The sequence below is a fragment of the Culex pipiens genome, chromosome 3 (assembly GCF_016801865.2).
Source record: "Culex pipiens pallens isolate TS chromosome 3, TS_CPP_V2, whole genome shotgun sequence".
NCBI classification, from domain to species: domain Eukaryota; kingdom Metazoa; phylum Arthropoda; class Insecta; order Diptera; family Culicidae; genus Culex; species Culex pipiens.
The window spans coordinates 29,630,185-29,657,587 of NC_068939.1; the positions used below are offsets into that span (position 1 = coordinate 29,630,185).

A 27,403-nucleotide genomic window follows, 5' to 3' on the forward strand; every position below is an offset into this window, starting at 1 on the left:
TGTGCAAACAGATTAGCACCAGATCAAGCTGTGCCATTTTTTTACAAACATAGTATTATGGAATCAGTTCGTATCAACGGTAGACAACGACCCGCAACCCTCCGTGGGTTATCAAGAATTGCGTATTCCGCGAAAAGTTCCCGGGGCCATCTTCGCTACAACACAGCGACGCTGGAGGCAAAACGTTTGACTGGAATTGATAGCACCAGGAAAGTGTAAACAAATACGGTAGAGTGGCTTGAGTGCAAGAAACGGTGCCACTCCGTATCAATTTAAAAGTAATTGGGGCTTGTTAGCGAAACTCAAGAAAATGCATATTGCGTCGTTTCAAAGTAAAAAAGAAGACTTTAAACGAGCCCTTTCCCCTTTAATAGAGCCATAAATCTTGCGAGAATCTGCTCACGCTTTAATTTTTACAGCCACACCCTGCTGCGGGTTCACAAAATGAAAACAAAAACAAATAGAAGCGGCTATCCGTTTACTATACGGCTCTATAAGCAAATAAGCCACCTGCTGCTGCTGGCTGAACTAATCCAGACTAGGTCGGTATTACTAACAGACTGTGTTTTGTTCCCTCGCTAGAGGTGGCGTGATGAACACGTGATTCCTGTTTAGCACTTTTTTTTCCTTCTGTCGCGCGAACAATGTCCCTATGGCCTGACCGCCACAGACAACTAGAGCTGACATTTTAATCACATTAGAGCAATTCCATCTCAAATCACGAATTTTTCTGGTACGTTTGTACCCGACCCTCTCCGATTTCAATAAAACTTTTTAGACATGTTATCCTAGGCCTACATAAGCCATGTTTGTGTATATGGAGTCAATTGTACTCAAAAGTGACATTTGAGAAGGGCGTAAGTTATTTAAATATTTTTGTATTTTGTAATTTAAAAATTACTGTGCCTCAAAGCCGTTGCATCGTATCAAAAAGTGGTCAAAGACAAACTTGTAGGAAATTGGACGGGCTTTCTGAAAAAAAAACATACACTGAAAGAAAAATACACGCCAATTCTATGAGATTATTCAACTTTTAAATTTAAAAGTTAAATTTAAAGGTGATGTCATAATTTTTTTTCGCTCAAAGTTTTTGAGGAAATAGCTTAAGATGTTACAAAAAGTGCAGAAAAAATGCAGAATTGTACGCCTCTACCAAAAAATACAAAAAATCATTTTCTGAAACTGTTTTTTTTTTTTGAAAGGTGGTCTAAACAAAATCCGACAGTGGGAATCGATTTCCCAGACAATTTTACATAAAAGTCTCTATATTGACCATTGTCCTATGTCCAATCCATGTAAAGATACAGCGATTTTAAAAATAAAAATGTTGAAAAAATAGTTTTTTTATGGTTTTTTGGCAATTTCTATACGACAGACTTGCTTTTTCAGTCTCGAAAATATTTTTACCGAATAGCTCGTCCAATTTCCTATAAGTTTGTCTTTGGCAGCATTTCATTTGGGTGGGCTTACAGATATAAGCTTAATTACATTGCTCATAACTGAAAATAGAATATTTTTTTCAGTGTGGTAGAAACCTGGAAAGTAAAAAAGCTTACGTAAATATTAAAACGAGTCAAATTAATAAGTTTAAATTTAACTTTTAAACTTAAAAGTTGAAAAATCTCATAGAATTGGCGTGTATTTTTCTTTCAGTGTATTTTTTTTCAGAAATCATTTTCCTAAAAATTTGTCTTCGACCACTTTAACGATGCAACGGCTTTGAGTTACAGTAATTTTTAAATTACAAAATACAAAAATATTTAAATAACTTACGCCCCTCTCAAATGTCACTTTTGGGTACAATTGGCTCCGTATACACAAAAATGGCTTATATAAGCCTAGGATAAAATGTCTAAAAAGTTTCATTGAAATCGGGGAGGGTCAGGTACAAAAGTACCAGAAAAATTCCTGATCTGAGCTGGAATTGCTCATTACAAATTGATTTTATTAAGTATCTACTTTGATGAAACTCCCTTTAAATGCAAATTTTGCTTTTACCACATAAAATCTGTTTTTTTAAATTTACCATGAAAAATTTAACGGTCAATTTAAAACTCACCACGGCGATTTGAAAATAAAAAAAAGTAAATTACTCTTGTAAGGAGTGATTGATGGATTTTTAATAATATAAAATTAAAACATTAAATTTCTTTCCCATTGCTTATAAATTAAATTATACTCAAACATTCCTGTCTGATGTTCTGTGAAGCTACTAGAAGACCGAGCGAAACAAAAATAGTAAAAAAACGCGATAAACTTCTCCACCGTAACGCTGTTTGTTTACAGTTTGCCAATGTGTGGCCGATTGTCCGCACCTCTTAAATATAGCAGACCACGACGACGACTCGTGTGTAAATATAATCACACAGACGACAAAGAAAAGAAAAACACAAAAAAAAACCCAAAACAAATCCAGGTGGTTTTCTGTGCGATTGTGGAGAATTTTTCGTAACCACAAAGAGTTTGTGGGTTTGGGGTTTAGGAAGAAAGGATGTTGTTTTTTTTATAAACCGCTTGATAAAGTTTCTATTTTGAGCATGTTAAGTCACATGCGTCATAAACCATCAACGACAGTAAAGGTTATCAGTCGGAGCTTCAACAATTTTGTTGTTGGTCTTTTCGGTAATTTAGATAACATTTTGTTACTTGAAAAAGTGAAATTAATCAATTTTGCATTTCTTCAATAATTTTTCAAGGTCACAAATTTTTCCTTAATAAAAATAGCATTCTTTCTGACCTCACCGTGCTTTGTAATAATAGCGATCAGATTCGAATGAAAAGAATAAACAGTCGATTGAGTTATTGAGGCGCACACACTTTGTTAGCAAATTATCGCACACAAAGACTTGGCGGACATCATCCTGATGTGATAATTAGATTCTTGTTCCGTCAGCTGTCATGAATCATTTGTCAGGCGAGCATTAGTCAGAATTACGACAAACGTGTGAAAGTGTGTCATTTTGATTTTCATTTACGATTTTTTTTCAATCAGCAATTTATGATTGTTTTTAAAATTCAAGGAACAAATAAACTGCCGCTCTAATCGAGTCCGTCCCATATGTAAAAACAGCAAGCCATGTCAAATTTGTCCCGCCCGTAAGGCTACGTGTTAGAATTTCACGAAAATGTGGATTTTCTCCGGTTTTCTAGAACAAAGTACCAAATTTTATTGGTTTTTCTGATAGTTTACATGATTTTGAACCGAACTGCATCATTACCTAAAAATTGACGAAATTACATATGGGACGGACTAGCTTCGAGCGGCAGTAAACAACTCCAAATAATAACCACTTCAGCAAAACAAACTTCACAATATTTTTTTGATGAGAATTTATTATTTATTCTATACAAATTGTGCACCCTCCTTGAGAAGAGATTTTCAAAAAATTATTGAGCCAATTTCAATCAAAATTTTACAATAGTTTGAAATGTTTGACCACAATTGATATTTTAAAATTATAAAACGTCAAATTATTTCAATTTCAATTCGGTTTTATTGGTGAATAATCAAGATACAATGAGTTATTTTGAAGTGCATAACAGAGTTTTGGAGTTCCTTACAGCTGTGTGTTGCATCATAATCCATTTCAGAACAATTATTTCTTTAACTAAGGCACTAGCAAGAGTAAGAAAAAACTATAAAAAAAAAACTTACAGAAAAAACGTCAAATTATGTATTTTTTAAATTTATATGTATTTTGTCTATCGATTCCATTCTTCATACAAGTCTACATAAAAATGTGTGAGCTGTCCATAGAATTGATATGAATCCATTCAAAAATCTGTATCTAATCATTCGGAAAACTTGTAGGTTATGACAAGAACTTCGGTTTCAGTGGAGAAAACCGACTGACAACAGTAAAAAGAGTTTCCTAATCTTTTATTTCAGTTATAAAAGAAAAATTCCAGGGTTGTTAATCGATAAATTTATCGTCGATATTAATAGCGTCTTACGTTAGCGATAAAGTTTCTCGTTATCGTTGGGACGAAGCAAAATTTTGTTAGCCTTTTTAGTTGTATTTTTTTTTCTTTTTTTGAATACTAGAAATTTTACAAAATATCTTTTTTTTTTGGAAATACTAAAATTTTCATATGGATTTCAAACGCAGCTATATTTTATATGCTTATTCACTTTTGTTAGAGTTTTTTGTTGTAAAATACTAAAATTTAAAAAAATACCGTATTTTTTTGGTAAATACTCCAATTTTTAAAATTAGCTATACTGCCCATGTTCGCATAAATGTCCCATATGCAAAAACAGCAAGCTGAGAAAAACGCATTTGAAGTTTGTCCCATACATAAGGCTACGTGTTAAATTTTCGCGAAAAAACTGGATTTCCTCCTGATATCTAGAACAAAGTACTGGATGTTATAGGCTCTTTCGAAAGGGCACACAATTTTGAACCAAACTGCATCAATAACTCGAAATCGATGAAAATGCATATGGGACATTTATGCGATCAGGGGCATTATAGAAGTTTAAACGAAGCGAAATTTCCTATGCTGTTCCATTTTTATTAGGTTTTTTTTTCTAGAATTTTCAAAAATACTGAATTTTTTAAAGATACTCTAACTTCTATAATTTGCGATATGGATATCAAACAAAGGGAAATTCTGAATGCTTCGACTTTTATTTTTCACCAATCACTGTATTTTTTTAGGAAACTCCAATTTCCATAATCACAAAATACCGTATTTTTCTCAAATAAAAAAATTTTCATAACTTCATCAAACGAACCGAAATTTGGTATTCTTTTTTCACTTTTATTAAGGATTTTGTTAAGGGGTTACATATATGTAGAAAATCACAATATTTTATATTACAGATTATTTGATAAATCCACTCAAAAGATGATTATTAATCACTCCTGAAAGTTTCATGAAGATATTTCATGATTAAACTGAGTAAGAGACGATTTAAGTTCAAAATTTTGCCATGCGCAAAGCGGGCTGTCAAACTTTGTTGGCGTTTTTCTCTAAACCCCGAGTTGATTTACGGGTGCCACGATATCTCGAGATGGGATGGACCAAATTGGCTGAAATTTGAGGTGAAGACTCTCAAGATGTATCCCGTGTGCATGACGAAGCCCAATTTTTAAAATTTGCTTTTAAAAAAAATACAAAAATCAAAAACTAACTGTTTTTTATATGAAAAACACAAACATATTTTTATCTTTTTTTTTTAAAAAGTTTTTGAAAATCGGGCTTCGTCATGCACACGGAATCGGTTTAACGAGTCTTCACCAAAATTTTGAGCCGATTTGGTCAAGACAGTGTTGAGATATCGTGGCACCCGTTTTTTGAAACTGCTAACTTGAAATTGCTATATCTCGGCAACGATGCAACCAAATATCTACAAATTTATTTTAAAAGTAGGTGAAAATGTATATTTTTTTATGCCATGAAATAAGAATTCGAAAAAAGTTGAAGTGTGTGCTCATACTAACATCTGATTTTTTTGCCAATATACATGTATGTAACCCCTTAAGTAAAATGTTAGTAATAAGGTAATTGTAATACTTAAAAAAACGGTATTTTGTGAAAATGTTTTTTTTAATTTCAAAAAATATGATATATTTTAACAAAAAAATTGCTCTTTCATTCCAAAAACTCTTAAACATACATACGAGAATTTCCCCTAGGTATTTATACATTGAAACCAAATTATCAAAAATATATATCTTAGTAAAAGCTTTGGAAATTTTTTATGAGTTGGTTGGATTGAGTGAATTTAAGAACTATTAAAAAATGGTTCATCGATAGAACCGCCATTATCGTTATCGGACCTTTATAATTTTATCTTTAACACTGATTTTTTTCCTTTTTGGCTGATCATTAAAGTGTACTAATAAATCCTTATTATATCACTTTGTTTAGTTTTGCCCTCATGAAAAGTGTTTGGCACGATTGCCTCACCAATTTGGCCGGGTGGCCGGCGACGGAGTACAGGAAAAACTTGATGTTTTCCTTTGCGCCGCCGCTGCTGCGGTGGGAAAATACGATGAAAATTGAGTTTTCCAAGAATGAATTTTAACGGCGGGTGAAAGCTTCACAAGAACATTTTCGCGTGGGTGGATGATTGTGCACCGTAGAAAAATCAATTTTTAATCAGTAAATGTTCAAAAAGAACCATTTTGAACTCAGTTTTCACTGTACCCAATGAACAAAAAACCTGCAGTCCGGACTTTCGAGGGACCGGAAGTGGATTAAAAAATAACGTTTCATCTTGATTGTGTGTTTATTGTGCATTACGGTTATTGGCTTGGCAGAGCGCCGTCCCGCTCAATCCTTCAAATATCCTGTGCTAAAATGCGGTGTGAGTGTGTTTGCTTAGTGTGGTTTGCTGCCTTTTCACCCCCTGGGAACCACGTGCCAAACGCATGACTTATACAATAGCTGAAGCTTAACGACTCTCTCTCTCTCTCCCACACTGTATAGAAAACTCGATACAATCAGCTAATAATGGTCCAGCGGAGCTCCACACTGTGAGGTTCTGGACAACCGTGAAAATCCATGGATTTTCTGCGCTTTCTCCAGCAAACAAAAGTGGGCAACTTTGTTGGCACTTTGACAAGCAATAAAGGGTCGATGTGGGGGAAAGTATGCACTTTCTTATACTTTCTTTGAATGATTTTTTTTTGTTGAAAGGGAGAAATCAATGCATTCAACCTTGATTGATGTACTTTGAGGAAAATTAGGTGAGAGTTTTGCGCTGAATGAATCTATAAAAAAAACGGATTCATAATGTTGCCTTCAATACCTGGAAATTCTCTGAATACAACGTAGTAGGTGATGTCATAATGAGTCTGGCAGGCTGTTTGTGTCTGATAAAATACAAACTAAAGTGGCTGCATCAGGTTGGGCTGAACGACACGTGCAGCTATTGCTATTCAGAGGGAAGCATTCTGAACAGACGAGACGATACTTTATTTGGTGCTGCAAACTCCAAGAATTTCAAAGGTTCGAGTCAAGTCAAAAATAGGTCCTTTCCCCGTACCCAACTACTTTGAACTATAGCAGCTTACATGCATATCTGCGTTCTCAAGCGCGCGAGGTTCAAAGTCACGGTGAGCTGCACACAACATTTGCATCCGAAGTTCGTAGTCTATAACGTCATGATTCGAATTCCCGGACGCTTCGAAACCCGGACACCTCATCTTGTTTTATCAATTATTTGGATATAAGTTCGCATTATGAATGTCAAAGCTGTGTTATTTGATGAATTCTAACATCAACTTTCATTTAAAGTTTGTTTGAACGCTGTAGTTAATGTCAAAACATTTAAATAAAATAAAACTATAAGATTACCAAAAATGCGAAACATTTCACGTGAAATATTTCATAGGCGTCCGAAGCATCGTGAAGGCAAAGCAGAAATTTATGGTTTTGATTTCCTTAAATTCTAGCAAATTTTTATATAAAATATCGATTGTTTTGATGTTAACAGCTTATTTGAGACCTAAAGAATGCCATTCAACATTTCAGTCCAAATTTGTGCGATTCATTAGAAAAAAAAAATAGTCACGTTAATAAAATAAACAACAACAACATTAGAAAAAACGAGTGTCCGGATTTCTAATCAGCTTTTATCAGTGTCCGGGATTCGAAGCACAACAAGTCATTTTATTTTTCAAATTCTGATGAAAAATTGTTTGAAAACACATATTTTGCCTCATTCTCTTAAAACTGACTGTTAATACTACATCCTGATGGTATTTTTTCATTTCCAACTTATTACATGATTTTTTGTCAGCTATAACGAAAATGATATGCTACTAAGTGTCCGGATTTCGAATCATGACGTTAGGGCGCGTTGATGACTGATGCAACATGAGCCTCGCGAGCCGTATACGCATGACCTTGATCGTCAGCTGCAGTCCAAGGAGCAACTCCGGCCAGCCGGTCAGTTATCGGCTTGCAGGTGCGTGTAGCACTACTAGACAAGTGTGGGGAACAGGTTTTTGAAACTGTTCAACCGGTACAGTTCGAGCGGGGTGTAAGGTCGAGGATGTCGAGCGTTACAATGTAAGGTCACTTAAAGATAAAAGGTACATTTTGAATTTTTAATATTCATTTCTTTGAAATGTAACTTGGACAGCATTTCAAATTTCAAGCTCAATCGCGTTAGAATCATGAAGCTAGCCACACGAATTACAGTTTTGCTTGGTATCGCCATATATTCAACTGGTAATCCGGATCTTCTAAAGTATCCCCTCCAAGTCATCGAATATCTCCGCGGTGAACGCGTCGGATACTTCGACTGCATCTTCTACGACATTTCCCCGCACGCTCCGTTCGATACCGTGATGAACGATCTGCTGCGATCTCGAATACTCCGTTACGTGGCAAAGTATGTGATCCGAGGACCATACCGACCCACAGCTCTCCCAAAGAATCCCTCGCTTCTGTTGATCAATTTAGGAAGCGACGCCGAGTTGGACCAGTTGAAAACGCAACGAAACGTTTACAAATTTGTGAAGCTGTTTCACCCCGCAGCCAAAGTGGTGGTGTTTGTGAGCAATCCATTTGTGACGAAGGTGATGCGATGGATTCTTGTTACAGCCAATTGTTACAACATGGTGTTTGTTGATACCACAAAGTTGGAGGTTCAAGTTGGAAGTTTGACTGCTTTGAGGAGATATTCCAGTTCAAATCTGACACAAGTAGAGCACATTTTTGAATGGTTAAAGCGCGGACTCTGGGGAAGTACAATCACCTACAAACCAAGAAAGGACAAGTCTGTGGAGAATCCAACGTTTCAGTGGATATTAGCAACTGCTAGCTATCTCAAGGGTGACATCCGCGAGTTCCGCAAACGGGAAAGTGGACCCGTCGAAGCCGATATTGAGGTGTTGAGCGACGTAGCGGTAGACGTAGTGGACGATTTCAACCGGGTATTCATTACTTATCCCATGACAAGTAGTGTTTTGGTTCCGAGGGGCCGACTTTTGAACAGAGCTGAAAATGTCAGGGGTCCTGACGCGAAAATCGGCGACGCATACACGATTTTTTCAGATCCATTCACAGAACCGCAAAACCATGACATAAACAAACCCGACTCAGTCGTGAGTGCCCTAGCTCACTGAGCAACTGCAATGCGAGGCAGTAGTCGACCAACGCTCATTCGACGTTGCACGCACACACATAAAGAAACAAGTTTTTACACAAAAAGTTGGTATTTATGCGTGGAAATGTAATTTTGAATATAAGTTATGGTTGTTTTAAGTGTTTTGCACAGTCTAAAACCATTCAATTGTTTAAAAATAGTCAAAATAGTGTTAAGAGAGGATTTTACGAGTCAGTCATACGACACGAATTGAGTGAGTGTAGCTCATTTTTTCACGTCTCTCATTCTCCAGCAGCCGACCGGCACGAGTCAGGCGGCAGTGGTTGAACGGACACAGTAGGCTTATAGTCAGATGCTAGCAGTGAACTGACATTTTGGTTTGCGTCGTGTGTACGCTTGGTTGGAAACATTTTGCAGGCCTGCTTTTGAACGCTTTGGAAGTCATGTTGATGCCGTTCAAGTGGCAGGTGTGGACATTGCTGGTGGCGATCTTTGTACTGGCAGAGCTTGTCAAGCAGTTTGTTCCGGATCTGTTCCGGAACGATCCGATTTTGTTCGTAATTTGTGGATTTGAGCGACATCACCATCAAGCTGGACGCTGGGAAAGGACCATCCTGCTCTCGCTGGTCGTTCTAATGTTCTTCATGACAAACGCATTCGAGACTAAGATTATCTCGTATATCATCGAAAAGCCCTCTGCTGCTTCAGCTAGGTGTTTGGAGGACTTTGAGGAGTTTGGATTGAGCTTTCGATACAATCTTGATAAAAACCCATACGTTGTCTCGCATCCTGTTATTGGAAATTATGTCGTACATGATCCTCAACATTACGCCATTTGGCATAACCAACCGGGAGTGGCACAGTTTGTGACTCAGGAGTTGGCAGCAATTGTGCCACAACTTTCGTACGACTTTGCACGTGGCAAAAGTTGGTACGTAGAATTGGACGAGAGATTCCTGATTTATACAGTTAAATTTCACTACACGGCATTTCGCAGCCAGTTTCTGGAAGCGTTTCAATTCACACAAGTTGCTCTGCGAGAAGCCGGACTGCTGGATTGGTGGGCATGGCAGTATGGCCATAGTATGATCCTCAAAGTTTGGGGCTTAAGACCCCGAGAAACCCTCGATGGTCCAACGTATCTCGTGTTTGAAGACATGTTACTTGCTTGGATTGTCCTAGCGATCGGATATGGAACAAGCCTGGTTGGTTTCTTCGGAGAGCTTACCCAGAACAAGATTAATACTTGCCTTAAACGATTCGAACCTTTCACACATTCCTCCAAGTAAAACGATATCCACTCACTTATCACACCCAATCGAAGGCAATCAATCAGCGTGTACAAAACAGAAATTGATTCACCAAACAGCAATTCACTGATGGCGCTGCGTCCACCCACTTGTCAGAAACAATCCCAACAATCATTCATTCAAGCTTTTCCACGAAATTGAGCCCCGAAGCGGTGATAAATCGCAACACATTCATCCCGTGGCATACACAGAGTGCTGGAATCCCAGCCAAATTGAGTGCAAAGTTGACTGAAAATTGTTACTCACTAAACACGCGAAATCGCGACGACTTGTTATATCACCAGTTTTTCCCCGACACTTTTTTCCGGAGGCCATTTCCCCGGTTTTGCGCAAATGTCGAATCTTATTTTCGTTCCATGGGAGACCGGAGACGCGCACGTCAGAATGTAACATCATGAAATAAACATGGTCCATTTCGGATGCTGTGCTGTTTTTCTTGACTTTTTTTCTCCCACCAGCCCCGCGTCCCAGAGTCGAAAATGTGCTCACCTCATGATAAATTGAAAGGAATTGGCGAATTGTTTATGTTTTATTCTGTTTTTAACCCCGATTTTCTCGATTTTCTCTCCGTCTCCTTGATGGCGAGGTGGAAAATTCCGTCACATAAACAATCTGAACAAAACTTTCAAGCTCATTGAAATGCCGGCATAAATCAGGATGAGTACCGAGGCAGCAAACAATAACTTACGTATTTTATGGCCCCGATGTCGACCAGGTATCCGCGGGCGTGCTGGGAAATCTGCGCCAGGTAATCCATTTTGGTTGGCGCTTCTCGCTCGGTCGTAGTCGTCGGGTTTGGCATTAATTTTCGCGAAAAGAACAACAAAGTCACGTGCGCTCACATCACATCACATTAATTTTTGATTGGCTAAAGATTTGGAGGTTTTAAAATATGTTTGAAATAAATATTTCACTAAAGAAATTTAACATCGAAACATGTGAATTGCGTTTTGCGAGTATTGCCTGAATTGACTACTTGGATTATCATTTACTCATTGCTTCTTCAAACTAATTCAATTCTGGACTTTATGTCAATGTCCCTCAGAGTAAGCGGAATACACTCAATGTTTACATTTTTTATAGGACCTAATCAAACAAAAAAAATCTAGAATCGTTTCCACAAAAATTTCTGGAGTTTTTTAATGTTACAAAGGAACGAATTTTCATTGTTTGAAATGATTGAAATTAAAATAAGCTGAAAAAACCAGAACTTGAGAATTATTTTATCTACTCATATTTCACCATAACATGACATTCCAATTATTTTTTACGCACATTTATTAAAAATATTGATATTGGTCTAAAATATATCCTTTTCGAAAAAAAATAATTTTGAAATTATTTTTTGAAACGTTAGAAGTTTTCCCAAAAGTTCCATTCTTTAACATTGGAAATAAAAAAAAAGTTTCCGAGGTATATCATTGGTTGAAAATTACAGGCTATTTAGGTGACACTTAGAAAAACTAATTTTCATCGATTCAAATTCTTTGTGAGGCTTTATCTCAGAAACAAATTGAAGGAAATTCTCTCAACATTATCTTCATAAAGCTTGAAAAAATTGAAAATGTCAAAATTTCTGAAAATTATCACCTAAAAGTGGACTCCAAAATCGTGCTTTTTATGAAAAATTCGGCAAAGCACTTTTTGATTGTAAAAAAAAAATCTTTTTTATCTTTTTTTGTCAAATTTTAGATATTTTTCAAAAATATATGTTTCTGGAACCATCATGCACTACACCAAAAAAAAGTAGCAGCTACGTGTAAAAAGCCTGGGTGTAAAAAAATAATATTGCATTATTTTATGATTTTTTACGTAATATTACATCTCAGCTCACGTAGGCGTTAATTCTTCCCTTACTTCATCAGTCTGATGGCCGAGCGGGCTAAGGCGCCAGTCCTCACTGTTGGTGCAGGGTTTGAACCCTGTCGGATGCAACTTTTTGTTGTGTTTACAAAAATTGTTCATGCAGTGTGTAATATAAGGTGTATTTTTTCACATAGGTGAAATCCAACATTAACCATCGGATTTTTTGCTGTGTGTGGTTCAAAAAATTTCATGAAAAATATTTAAAAAAAAATCGAAAAATTAGAAAAAATCCTTTGGGAATCGCCACTTAGGGAAAAAGTGAAATAACGATTTTTTTTTCAATTCTTTAGAAAAAAAACGGAAAAATAATGATGCAAAATTGCTTCTTTTGGTATAGGGAATGTATGGACAAAGTTTTATCCAAATAAACAAAAATACAACTTTAAAAATCGTGAAGAAATTGCGAAAATCTAGAGAACTACTCTCATTTTATTTAACTTATTAAAAATAAACTTGTGCAAACAAAATCCATTCAGACCTTAAAAAATGTTGATTAAAAAGCTTTTTTTTATATAATTTTGTATGTTTAAAAATACACTCTAGACTCGATTATCCGAAGCCTCGATTATCCGAAGTTCGATTATTCGGAGGTTTGTATGGGACTTCGGATAATCGAATCACGAACAAAAAACAAATTCGTATTTTTTGATTTTCTTGCTTTTTACATCAAATTCGATTTCTGCTGCCCCATTTTAGTCAAATTTGAATGGTTGATTGCGTATAAAATTAAAAAGGCTTCATCCGTAAAGTACGTCACGCTAAAATCAGCCAAAATTTACTCCCCTCCCCCCTTTGTCACGCTTTTCCTATATTTATAACATGCAATGTCACACTTGCTCAGAATCACACAACATTTGAATGAAAAAAGTGCAATCGATAGTTTCCAAAATTTCTAAGTATTGAAGATTTTTTATGCGAAAAAAAAAGTTTTTGCTTATTTCACAAAAAAGTCAAAATTTATTCAAACGGGTCCAAACGTGAAAAGTATGATTATCAATGCAGATGCATTTCTGATTGTTTGCAGTTGACTATAATTCTATTATTATTAAAATTTTGAAGTTTTTTGAAAAAAAAATATCTTTTTTTCTCTTTGATTTTTTAACTAGTTTTGAAGGAAGGGACCGAAATAAACTTTGAAAAATATTTGCAACATTTTCTAGTTTTTGGAAACAAAAACGTATTAATATCAAAATTTTCTTGAAATACCGTATTTTTTAATTTTTTCAAAAATTAAGAAAATTCAGGTATTTACAAAAATTACAATATTTTAAAAAAAAATGAAAAAAAAAGTTCTAATCATCAGTATTTTTTTATATTCCAGTTGATTCTGATGAGTTTTGACCAATACGATGAAAATAAATCGTTTATATACTTAGAGTATTGAAAAGTATTAAAAGAGGTAGGGGAACTATACCCTTTTCAGCCTATTTCTATTATCGGCCTATCAGCACTTTGATCATGAATTACAGCTTTTATAAAGTGTTTTTGACTGTTCCAAAGTAATAAATAGCTTAAAAAAGGTGAGCAAGCAACTCTACATTGTTGATACATATGAAAATGTTGATTTAATAGCGGAAAACGTCAAAAGTGATGAGACTTGATCAATAGGCTTAGAGTGATTAAAATGGGTATATTTCTCCTATATAAAAAGAAAACAAGAAATCACACTTTGCAACAAATAAAAACGTCAAGATAATCACAGATACAATTAAAATTAAAATACGAACGGAATGGTTTAGAATCATACTGACCGTGGTAGAGAAGTGTTCAAAGTACCTCAAAAAGAACTTTTCATAAAATTTTGAAAAGTTCAAAAAGTTAGTCAACTATAGTTAAGAAAATGTTGATGAAAGTCATTATTTTAAACTTCTCAAAGTGTCATGATTTTCTCAATGAACATGATTTTGAATCGGAAAACGGAATGCATTTTCAGATTCTTTGGACAATTTTCCACTAGGAGAAGGTTAAATAAGTTTGTAAATAATAAATAATATGTGTTTTTGAAACACAGTTAAAAAAAACTCAAAATTTATAGGCATTTTCAGTTGAACAAATTTCATGTAAAATGTGAAAACTTGTGATTCGTGCTTCGAATTCAGTATAAAATGCAATATAAATCGATAATTTTATAAACAAAACTAGTTTTAACAAATTTCAGGCAAAATTCCGACTTTTTAACAATTTTACCTAAAATTTATATGTATTTTGTTAAAAAGCTTATAAACTTAGTTAACTAATTATAAACAGTGATTTTTTTTCTTAAAAACTGTATCAGCAACCTTAGTGATGGTACATTTAACGTACAAATAAAGTTTGAACATCTTAAATATGATTTTAACAAGAAAAAATATGACTATCAAAGTCACCCCGGAATTTAAACTAAGAATTTTTAACGTAACAATTTTTCTAAACACTATTGAAAAAACTTTTTTTCCAAAATAGTGCATGGACTTTGTGTGGCCTACCCCAGTACATGTTTTAAAAATAATAATCTTGAGAAAAACCTTACCTGTTGGAAAATATTCCAAAAACAAATTGAAATCCTATCAAAGTCACCCCGGTTTACGGTACTCAAAAAGAGGAAAAAATCATATTATAAAAAAACCAAAAAATGTTTACAAAGATGTTAGGTGGCAAAGCCCATCCACTAATTGGATATGCCAGAGTCTATAATTTGCTTCATTTGCAACTAATAGTGAGAAAAAGTTAATTGTAGAATGACAGTGAAAATTTTCCTTTCCCGGCATCCCGCATCTCTAATGATGTTATTCTTTTAATTCATCTATTGCATCACATCACATCAATTTGCACATTCGACAGTCGTCACTCGCGGAACGCTGACGTGGGAATCGATTTTCTTCGATATTTAATGCTAAATTTAAACTACCCTCATATTTGCCCATATAAAACAGTCTCACCGAAACACTCCACCCTAAACTAATATATTTAAACACAATTATCAAACCATAAAACCCCGTCGTTTCAATTGACAAATATTCAGCACACCACCAAGAAAGAAAAAAAAAATCTGTGATTTATTTCCACACTTTCTAGTCTCTCTCTCTCTCTCTCGTCAGGCGGAGGTTATTCGAATTGTGGAGAATCCTATTTCACGTGCCAAATTTAGAACGAACCGAACCGGCCTGCACACCCGTGTCAGATCCCACGAAATCGACAGCTTTGCCAATTGCAGTTACACACACCTCAACCGTTTCCACTGAACTGAGTTTGAGGTTAGGTTTTGGGTACATTGTTTTGATGTATCGTGCCGAAAGAGTGACAGCACCCGGCTTCCGGACCGGATTTGGACAGCTGATAAGCGCCGATAAGGGTTGATTATTTGATTAAAGTGCTTTGCGCTTTGTGCAAAAATGAGCTTAAAAGACAGCGCTGTCTTTGAACTCTGTTTGTTCTCGCAAATTTACAAATTTGCACAAACAACGGTTCTGACGAACTCCACTCGAACTCAGTTCGGCGTCCAAACAAATTTTGTTTGATTTGGACGCCGGCCATTTTCGTTCCAAAATCATTGTCAGATTAGAACCAGGATCGAAAAAAGGCCCTTTAGCAGTTTTGATTTTGTTCAAACAAACTCTGAACATTTAGATAGACCAAATTTGGAAGGTTCGTTTTCTTTCGTCCAAGCCAGGGAACAATTACAGAAAAATTCCGCTCTCCTATGCCAACCCGGGGGGTGCAGAGCTTTGTTGACTTGTTTGGTCCTGGTTTCGGTGTTCGGAAATTGAAATCATTGCTTGGAGCGGTTCTTTTTTTTTCGAGATGGAAAAATGTTGACCGAATTCGCATGAAACGGAAACAACACAGTTTACCTGAACAAAAGTTCGAGGAAGGTTGGAGCGAAAATGGAAAACATTTCGAATGAAATTTACGCAAAAACAGGCAATCGATTTTGTCATGAATCAGAAATGTATTTCGTGAGAATTTTATTTTAATGGAAATTTTCATATATATGTTAGTCAAACATGGACTGACCTGACTGACCAGACCAACTGTTTCCAAAAAGAAAAAAAAATTAAACGCGTGTCCATAAACGTCCAACATCACAGAGGTAAGGCCCTTCAAAGTTCAGCCATCCAAAATCATGAAACGTTTTGCTCACTCTCGAATTCGCTCTTTATGGTTGGGACGCGAACGGTAAATTCACGGAAAATCAACCGACCCAACACCGAAACCGACAACCATCAAAGGCATTCCCGTGCCCCGTACCTGGAAAGCACGAGTGAAAGTGGAAAATATGTTTTTCCTCGCCAGGGTAGGTATTCTTTTGCGAACGAAATCAACCCGACTTCGCAGAGGAGAAGGTTCGTTAACATGTTGATTCCTGAAGGGAGGAATTTCCCTGAAAAAAAAACTTGCGAGATAGCATCGGTTGGTTTCACGTTGCACGATGCTACTTCTTTCTCGTCAAAAAAAAAGAAGATCCTGCATTTCAGAGTAGTATTTCAAACGACACAACTTTGTAGAAACCCACACGACTGTGAGTGTAATCTGCCTCATCGTCCGTGACATCCGGTCAGCACCACACTGATCCAAGTTGATGCTCCGGCACTAAAATCCTTTTTTTGCACTGCTGCAGTGAAAATTGTACAATACGCCAACGCACCACCACTCTCACGACGAGTAATCTCTGGAATTGTTGCCACATTCCCTTATGGGTGTCATAAAACATATATAAAATGCAGTTTGTGCACATCCTAAACAAGAGCACATTTCTTGGAAAGCTGACACCCAAACGAAGACTGTATCATCGTAAAATTCTGAATCACGCTTTATTATTCTCAATTATTAATTTTTAACGCAAATCGATCTCAAAAATAAGATAATCTCCCTTTGTAAGTATCCCTTTAATCCATGAGGGCGGGAATAAAAAAAAAAGTTCAAACATAATTTTCGTTTTTTTTTTTTAGGGAATGAGTGACACAATATATTTAACGCATGATTACAATATGCTGCTCTCCAGAATTGACCAATTATCTAATAATGCATGAAATATGAGTTTTCTTAAAATTAACGTCTTTACTCAAATCCAGAATTCATAGAAGAAAAAAAAAACATGAATTTAATATTGTGCAAATGAACTATACCCGTAAAATTCCTTTATGTTTTTTTTTCTAATTCATAAACCAAAAATCATGATTTCGGTAATTATTTTATCTTCTGAGTAGGTATTTTTGAAAGCTAGCATAAATGTGTCCCATTGAATAAAAAAACGTAATAAAACGTGAATGTCTCAATAGTTTACAATTGGTTGTGCATGTTTTAACATTAAATATGACACATTACGCCGTGACGTTGCAACGCTTTGACTTTTCTTTTTTCAGTATATTGGTTATAACTCAAGAAATATATCGAAAAGGAACATATATCATAACATATTCGGAAAGTACACAGCAAAAAATTTCTGTGTAAAATCGCATGCAAAAGCATGCACATCACCTTTGTGAGAAAAAGCATGTAATATTGTATGAGAAAACGTGTACACAAAAAGCATGTACCGAAAAAAAACAGGTCTGCTCACCCCAAAAATAACATCAATCCGGCGAGAGTCATATTCAGATTACCAAGTCCGCGCCCCAACCCACTCGGCTATCTCACCGCTATGAAAATAGTTGGATCAATGCCAATGTAACAGTAGGTTTTCCGTACGTCGTATACTGTGTTAACTGCATACGATGTATGGGGAACCTACAGCTACATCGGTGAAGATCCAAACATTTTCATAGCGGCGAAATAGGGACGTGGCGTTACATCGTGCTGCCATCTGGTTTTTTGAAGTGCAAGAGTGGAAAAGTGCTGAGTCATCGTCTAAAAATAGACGGCGTCCTATCTCGCCCAGCAAAATGAAGTCGATAAAGTAGTCGGTTTCGATGGAGAAAAAGTGGAAAACGTGGTCTAAAAATAGCGACGCCACGTCCCTATAGCCGAGTGGGTTGGGGCGCGGACTTGGTAATCTGAATATGACGCTCGCCGGAGAGATGTTATTTTTGGGGTGAGCAGACCTGATTTTTTTTCTTCGGTACATGCTTTTTGTGTACACGTTTTCTCATACAATATTACATGCTTTTTCTCACAAAGGTGATGTGCATGCTTTTGCATGCGATTTTACCATCGGATTTTTTGCTGTGTACATTGAATTTCCCATGAAAACAATAAAAAGTAAATCTTTCCCAGTTCCTGAGGGGAGGGAGGGTGTTCACCCTTGAAGAATAGCGGGGCCGGCATTTACAAAGCGGATTCAGTGGCAGTTTTTAACTCAGCTTATGTTATTATGGTAAGGTTAATGGTAACATTCCATAGGGCGCCTTCACAGCAAAAAAAAGTAGTTATCCAGCTGCGTGTAAAAGGCCTGGGTGTAAAATAAATTTTGCATTATTTTATAAAATTCTATGTAATATTACACCCTGAAATATGTAGCCCATCCGTATGGGAAACCTACTTGACCGAAATGTCAAGCTCATATATGCGTTTATCCTTTTCTATCTTCATCGGTCTGATGGCCGAGCGGGCTAAGACGCCAGCCCTACTGTTGGTGCTGGGTTTGAATCCCGTCGGTTGCAACTTTTTTTGTGTTAACAAAATTTGTACATGCAGTGTGTAATGTTAAGTGTCTTTTTGGCGAAGGTGATGTGCATGCTTTTGCATGCGATTTTACCATCGGATTTTTTTGCTGTGAAGTTTCAATCTTGTCGTGCCCTTTTGACCTGAAAATTGCTGCAAGTGCGACAACTAGCCAAAGGGATTTCCTGTCAGAACGTATTTGACACACGAACATGCCCCAGTACCGTAAACTTTTTTAATTATATCTCGGGACTCCGGCAACTAAATTCAACCAAACTTCGGGACAATGTAAAAAATGGTCAACTTATTAAATCGTGTTTGTAATTGTTTACATTGCTTGCTCAATTTTTTGGTGCAAGGTCAAAAATTAAAATGCGATTTTCTCGGAACGTCAAAAACGCCGTGCGACAAGATAGCACGACAACGTCGATATGCGTAAAATATAACTAAATACAGAGCATTTTAGAGTGATGATCAAATGCTTCTCCTTAAAATACATTGAAGAATGGATCAAGGGTTGCTGAGATACAGCCTCTGAAAGAAAGGCAAACAGGAAAATGAAGTTTTTATACATCACCAAAAAAGCGTCGGGTTTTTTGAGGCCACTCTTATTTTTGGCTATTTGAAATGTTGGGATTGACAAAAAGAGTCACGATTTTAACCAAAAATTAATTTAAAATCGCTATAACTTGAATTCTGTCCACAGTATCAAATGTTATCTAAGGTACTTTTTGCAAATTTGATTTTTAAATATTCAAATAAGTCAGCAAAATTTTTCGATGTATTTTTTTAAATCTAAAACATCTCCAAAAAAAATGTTTTTTTTAAATTGTTTTTTTAGCGTTTAAATTTCATGTGTAAAAAATCGAATGAAAAAAAACGTGTATTTTTTTAGATTGTAACTATATATTTTTCTGAGAAGTTTTCATAAATTTTAAATCAATACTTACATTGTTAGAAAAAACCTAAATAAAACTTAAATTCAGACATGCATCGGCACTAAGAGCTCTTCTTAATGGAACTCAGAATAAGGCATTTTTACGAAAAAAGTTCTTCTAAAAGAGAAGTTAGAGCGGACGTATGCCTGCTTAAAATAATCAAGCAAAATTGAAAATAATTACAGAAATGCCCAAAACATTAAAATTTTCCAGTAACAAACAAACCCCGAGCCCCTCTTTGGGTGCATCATTTGGATACCAACTTCCGGTGTCCGAAAAGACGCTCTCTCACACGCGTCACATTTCCAGCTTCCTCGTGCAAATGTGTACTTCACGGAGTGGATGCACCCACACGCGCACCAAATATGATTATCATCATTTATCTTTCCAGTCGAGGGTAACCGTTGTCGGCATCTTTTAGCTCAGAGCAGTGTCTGAGCCCTAGTTGTAATAATGGCGCAATCTCTCGGCAAAACAATCAAGAAAGTGCATCCATCTAATGCGTATATTTGCACTTGTTCCACTTTGGTTGGCATCAGTGGGATGCAACTTACGACAGTTCGCTTTTGTTTAACATCCACTCTACAGAATCAATCAAACGCTTCAAGATTTAAACCAAGTTCGGCATTACTTAACAAGCGGTGACTCATCCATCAATCTCGATGTAATCGCGGCCCCATCCGGTCTAAATTCCGTACCAAGGCGGATCAACCAACTCTTGCTGCCACAATCGAATTCGAGAGAGCTTGATTGATTGGTGGGGTGATATTTTTAAACTTTTCAATCTCAGCCACTGTACCCTACTGTTTGCAATTTTCGTGGCCGCACGCGCAAATTTACAGGGAAATTCATTCATGAAAAAATCCGTCACGCGATGGCGACAGAATTTAAAAATAAAACTTTCCCCACGTTGCAGGTCGTCCATCATGGCGATAATTGGCTGGGGCATGTCCGCGATGAAAGTACCACGCGTTGCTCGAGTGATCAGCTGGTGATTTAAGGTTAATTTTACCGGATCGCGATTCTGATTCAACTAAGTTTGACAGTGTGGAAATGCCACCTTCACTTGTTGCACTAGTTCAGTTAGATCCCTTGTCGCAGAACCCCACACGGCATGCATCGTTAAATGCAAAACTTTGCGCAAATTTGTTATTCATGGAAATAGTTTCGCTCGAGTAGTTTACTTTCGGGCGTGCACACTTTTCGACCCACATCAATCTAGCCCAACGGAAATGACCGCGTCCAATTTGCACCAGTCCGGATGCAGGGCAAGGACGGACATGAATAATTCCACCGGGAGTCGTAACTTTCTAAATCACTGTTTCAGGAGTAGAATCCAACAAAAAAATCCCCAATTTAACGAATCCCAACAGTTTGAGCGTGTGTGATGACAGTTTATTTGGCGGTGAGCAACAATTGTAATCAAAACAAATAACACCCCATTTTTATGGTGCGGCCATAAAATGTGCCAAATACGGCCACGACAGCACGTCCCAAAGTGGCCAACCGTGAATAGTAAGTGCACCCAGTAGTGTGTCCCACAAAAGGACACAGAACAGCCAGAGTGCGCGCGCCAAGGCACAATGTTTACATTAATATGCATTACACATCCAGACGGGACAGGACATGTGTTTGTGTTTGTGGATAGTGCTGTACTAGTCCCAGTCACTAAAACTGAAAAGTGTGCAACAGATTGCCCCTTTGCTGGAGTGACTTCAAGCTGCGACCAAGGAGTTATCATTTGGACACGCGTCAAATGACTGGTTGAAGTAAGTTCAAGTTGAAATACTAAACTTTTAGTTGTTCAAAAAAAAACCAATTTCAATTTTAAAATTCAAAAATTTTATAATGAAATCTGATAACACCAATATATATTCAGCTACATTTAAAGAAGATGAGAATTTAAAAAAAAACCTTTTGAACAATTAGATATAGCCTCCAAAACGGCTGACCACTTAAAAATTTCAAATGTTGTTGTTGTATTATGTGAATAAGTACAAAATTTCAGATTTCGCTTTAATTAGCAACTTTCTTTTCACGTACTTCAAAATATCAATAATTAAACTTTAAGCCTTCATCTAGATTTTGAATCAAAAAGTATTTAAAAACGCATTTTACATCAATAGAACTGTAATGATGATTATATCAATATTTTTTTTTCTTTACTTTTACTCTTTCTACCGTTCTTTGGCCCAACCAGCAATGCTTGAAAAGGGATCTGACACTGAATGGGACTGCTCGATTTTTGAAAGAACTTTTCTGTCAGCGAGCATTTCCGAAAACGAAATTTGATCGCTGACGCCCAGCGCTTGCCATGATCGTCATTGCTCGGCGACAGTCGGTGAACGTTAACACAAAGCCGAAACGAACGAAAAACGTGCTCTTTCTCTTCCCTCGTTTTTCGTCTCTCTATTCCTTGTATTTGCTGCGTGGTGACAGAAGTCATTTGAATGTGATCATGGGTGAGATGATCGGAATCTCGGTAGAATGTCAAACGACCGTTCTTTGATGACTGGGTGAGAGACTTTGCGTAGCACTTATTTGTTTGTGTGTGAAACGACCGAAAGCCGAATGTCAAAATCAGGTTGTCGTTGTCGAAATTTCGTAAGCCCTGGTTCCGACATTCAAACAATTTAAAAGGATAAAAAAGTCTTAATTTGATTTAAAATGCATACTTAAACGTTATACATCTTATTCTAAATCAATTATAAAGAGTTAAAAAAATGATTTAAAAAAAAACAAGTTAATAAGAAAAAATAGTCTCAAAAATATTTCAATGCTTGCTATTTAGATTGTTTTAAAAAATCTGTCTATTAAAAAATATGCTCCTTTATTTTTTGAGACATTCCTGAATTTTTAAAAATATTTTCTGCGATCCTTATTTTAAAAATGCTTTAGCAAGTTTTTTTTAAATTTTTCTTGCTCTTGTTAGTGCCATAGTTATAGAAATAATTGTTCCAAAATGGATTATGATGCAACACACAGCTGAAAGGAACTCCAAAACTCTGTTATGAAAAAAAAAACCGAATTGAATTGAATTGAATTTTAAAAATGTCTAATTGGCTTATAATTCTGGAAATTTTTTTTAATTAATATTTCACTGTCAAAAATATTCTAAAAATGTAAAAAATATGGCTACAGTTATATATAGTATAAAAAATTAAACATTATTCATACTATCAGAACAAGATGATTCTGAATCTTCAATGAAAAGCAGTAAAAACCTTAACAAGTTTTTTAAAGTTTATTTGTGAACATTTTTTGACATGTTTTTAACATTCAACAAAAAGGGAAAACTCTGTTGCTGATGTTTAAAATAAATTAAAATAAAATATTTATTGGTTTTGAATGTTGTTGAAAATTGTTTGTATCGTTAAACGGTTTTCCACACTACATACACCCAAAGTTAAACACCGAGGGGATAGTCCTCCCGAAAAGAAACGTAAGGAATGTACTATTTTGTGTGAGTAAAGACCTCTCGCGTGTTCATTCGTTCACTGAAAAAGTTCATCCTATTGAGTGGCTTGTATGGACAAATGACCACCACTTAGTCACCAAATCATGGTGGCCCATTTGGCAAAGGTACGGTTCAATAAGCCGAAGGTCTTGGGTTCGACTTTCGGTACTGGTACTTTTTTTTTTTTTTTTGATAGATGAGCTTAATTTCGGGATTTATCCTCTCCGTCCGCACACAGTATTATTTTACTACCGAACCGTGCTCTTTATCCTGGCGTATGCCGATGCCCAGTTCTAGGTGTACAAACGTGTTTTTTTTTTGTATGAACAATATCCCAAGGGAGGGGGATCTGATATACCCAAAAAGTGTCCACGTGGTTTATGGATGGTCCCATTACAAAACGAATAAAATTAATAAAACTAAGAAAATATTTTAGACTGAAAAGCGATAAAACGATAAAAACGAAAGATGAGTTCATGAGTTTGTTTCTAAACTTCACTTGGTTTATGTGTTCTTTCCTATTGAAAGCCTTTCTCATGTTTAGTTTTTTTTCTGATAATATATTATAGTCATCATCTTTAGAATGTTAAAAGATTCAAATCTAATCTAATCTAATCTAACACAAACGCATCTAGTCCGATGAAAGCATGCTGGAAAGTCTTGTGATTAGATTACGCCCCAAGCACTTTTCTCGTCATTATTAATAATTTCAGTACATCCGAGAACACCCGAAAATGTATTGAAAAAATTAAAGCGGCCAACCCTACTGCGTTGTGTTTACCGCAGAGAGGATTATGAGAACGGATCACATTTCACAGAATCTTCAGAAGAGGAAGGATGCGTGGACATACCGTACCATACGCTCCGATTTATGATTGCATTGATGTTTTTAGGGTGTGTTAAGTGTGATAATAAATATATTTTTTTCAATTAATATTGGACAATATAGTAATTTACCTTTAAATATAGCTGAAATATTTTTTTTATTAATAAAGACGGGCAAAAAGATAAAGTACAGAAGAGGGAAGATATTTTTTTGGCTTTTATAACAAATATTTTGAATAACTTGAAAAAGATTCTGTATGGATGCATTGAATTCCTTTCTATCTGTCTTTGGAATGTTTTAAGATTTAAAAAAAAATTATACAGTAATTTGTTCATTTTAATGTCAACAGTTTGCATTTAAAAAATAAACTAGTTTAAAAGCTCTTCAATCATTCCATGTTCTAGAAGGTCACATTATAAAACTGAAATCTTCAGTTAGTTTTTCGCTGAACATCAATTAAAATTTGTATGGAGCTGTCAAAGTTTGCTGAAATTTCAGCAAGTTTTTATTTACTGAAAATTTCAGTAGTGCAGATTTCAGTAAATTTAACTGAATTCAGTAATAAGAAATTGGCGTGTAGGATCCTCATTGAATAAACAAAATGTTTCGTGAGTCTCGTAATAAGAATAAGATGGATAACTTGCTTTTCGCGAATCTCTGGGATTAATTTTGACGTTCCATTTTCATTCCCTTCAGAAGTAGCTAAGACAAATCAAACAGTCCCATCAGAACTTTTCCTACAAAAACAAAGAACAAATAGACTAAACTATAAACTACGAGCTGGTGGTAAAACTTTCCACCATCCAACGGCACACCCCTCCGGTCTAATTTCTTCATCTTCTTCTTCTTTTATTAGTATATATTCAAGAAACTACACCTGACACATTCTCTTCTCCCCCTCCTCACAAAGTGGGATGATTACGTTATCTGCCATCAGAAAAGCTCCATGTTGTTGCCTGCTTCAACCTCTGTAAACATACGAATTTCCCCCCCTTGATGCTGAGCGAAATCTGTGTATTTTCCTGCGAGTCCCCCACCTTGATGTGATGTTTTCGGCTGTGGGAAAACGTGTCAAAAGTTAGACTATTACCAGTGGGTAGGCAAAAGTTTTCCCCCTACTCGAGTAATCGCGAGCAGTTTTCCATTGTTCTCATTTGTGCTAGTGTAAATTATTACATTCAACTTTTGTGAAAAGTTTGTTTATTTAAACATGTCAGAAAGCTTTCTTAACAAATCGTAAATGAAATTTTAACAAATTTACAAAACATTTCCCTGCGTGCACCTCACCATCATAGTGAGCTCTTTAGAGTTGCACACAACTGAATGCAGCGCCGACTGTTGTTAACTGTGGAAACTCAATTACCAGACAAGTAAGTTTCCCGAAAGTTGCGGGTTCTCGCCCTTTCCTCGAACATGATGCACTGCTCACTGTCAGAGTAATTTAGATAGACTCCTTCCCTCTGAGAAAGTTAGTCAACGCGTTCGATTCGCTCGTGTTCTGTAGGTGTTTAATTTAGTTAAAGTGGTTTTTTGATAAAGTTATGCTTTTGTGGGTACTTCGATCCCACTGGACAGACTCAGGAGGAAGATGGCGAAATATAATTAAATTTCAGACGCGGAGAAAAGTTTAAAGAAAATTATTTGGAAAAACGATATCAAGAGCTGTTCCAAAAATACTTGTATTAACGTAACAACGTAACAATATAAACAAGTCGACAAGATTCAAAGAAACCCCAACAAAGATGATCCCAAAATTTCACCCCCGAATAACTCCAACGCTAAAAGAACTTTAATCTCCTACATTATTCAAGGAGAATGTCCCCCAATAAGCCACGGTACATTGCTCCGGAACGCGCCGGGTTTTTTTTTTTTTGCTTCAACTATCTTCATTCAAATTAATATTACATTAACTGTGCGCCCTCGTCGAACCGCGGACGACATTTCTTCGACAAAACGAGCGGAGCCCATTTACGAAAAGGATGCGCAGCAATAAACCCTCATTTTTTTCGCTCACCGGGCTGAACGTGCCCCTCGTTTGAGAACACTGTGAGAAAAAGTCTCAAAATGTTTAGTTTGGTTTGTCAAAATGAAAAAAAAGTTATTATAGGTAGATTTCAAAATGTTGTTTTAGGCAGTAAAAGAAAATTTTAATTTTCACTGTTTTGCAAAACCAATATCGGCAACGAGCAAGCGCGCGCGTTCTCGGCAAGCAAATGGCAGAAATTAAATTCGCTTATCGTGTCTCTCTGCTTGCCTGGGCAATAACAATAAAGTATTTGCTCCATCAACCAACCATCCATGCCGGCAGCAGGCGAACGACTCAATTTTTTGTCACCGGGAACAAAATTGTCGATTTAGATAAAGGGCGCGTTTTTTAAAACTGAACTGACGAGCAAATATCGCCGCCCTATCACTGCTGTTTTGCTGAAAGTGACGTGAGTGGCAAAATTGCGGGTAATTTTAGCAGCTAATCTTTCACCAAGATATCACAGTATATGAGACTTTATAACGGTGGGAAACGCTGTTTGACAGCTTTGACGATAAGATAAGGTGCAGTTTGATACGTGATCATGTGACATTGTCGAATTTGCGACTTAATGTTAGACCATTTTTTTTGTTTTGAAATAATCAAATAAAAATTGATAATTTCCTACAAGTCCCCACATGAAAATATCGTAACAACCCCTTCAATAAACGAATCACGCCCCCAAAAACAATCTGTTTCGTGTCCCCGCGGGAAAAAAAACTTCATGATTAGTCCCTGGTGCTGACCGAGGCCTGAGGACAACCCACCCGGAATACCGAATGAGATCCCGCCTCATATCCTTGGCCAATCATCGAGCCGCCAAAATCCTCGAACTCGTGACTGATTATGTGTGCGTATTCTGGCGCGGCAAATTGGCACTCGTGAAAGCTTTGCACTCTCCCATTACGGTCCATTACGGTCCTTGATCCGCGCTAAGGACCGGTTTAAAATCCCATTATTGCACAACCATTTGCGGAGGTGGATTTGCGGAACGATTGACCGAATTCGCATTTCGGAAATGACCTTTGAAGCAGCAGGGATTTGGAATGGAACAATTTTAAACGGCAATTAAGGTGACTTAACCAACTAAGAGCAGCAGCATTCTTTCGAATTGCTAAATTGTCAAAAATAATTAATATCTTGGGCCCTTTAGAATACTTTGCAGATTTGATGCAGGCTAAAAAAAAACAAAATAGTCATAAACATTATATTAAAAAATGTTATGAGAACTTTTAGAATAATGCCGAAAAATCTCTCTACAGGATTGCAAACCTAGGTCCTCTATATAAATCGAATTCTGTGTCCCAAGGGGACACCAAACCACCGACTGTCGG

At 36.3% G+C, this 27,403-nt stretch overlaps 1 protein-coding gene across 3 annotated transcripts in view; it reads right to left on the reverse strand.

Annotated features, from left to right (window-relative positions):
• Positions 1-27,403, reverse strand: part of LOC120425879 (lysophospholipid acyltransferase 6) — a 67,373-nt gene that overhangs the window by 6,271 nt on the left and 33,699 nt on the right. Inside the window, exon 2 of one of the 3 annotated variants that reach the window (XM_039590503.2) lies at positions 11,066-11,245. The exons of the other annotated variants lie outside the window; for them this stretch is intronic. Within the exon in view, the coding sequence (XP_039446437.1) occupies positions 11,066-11,179 (114 nt within the window). The 5' untranslated portion in view covers positions 11,180-11,245. The remainder of the gene's footprint in view (positions 1-11,065; positions 11,246-27,403) is intronic. 3 annotated transcript variants of the gene reach the window in all.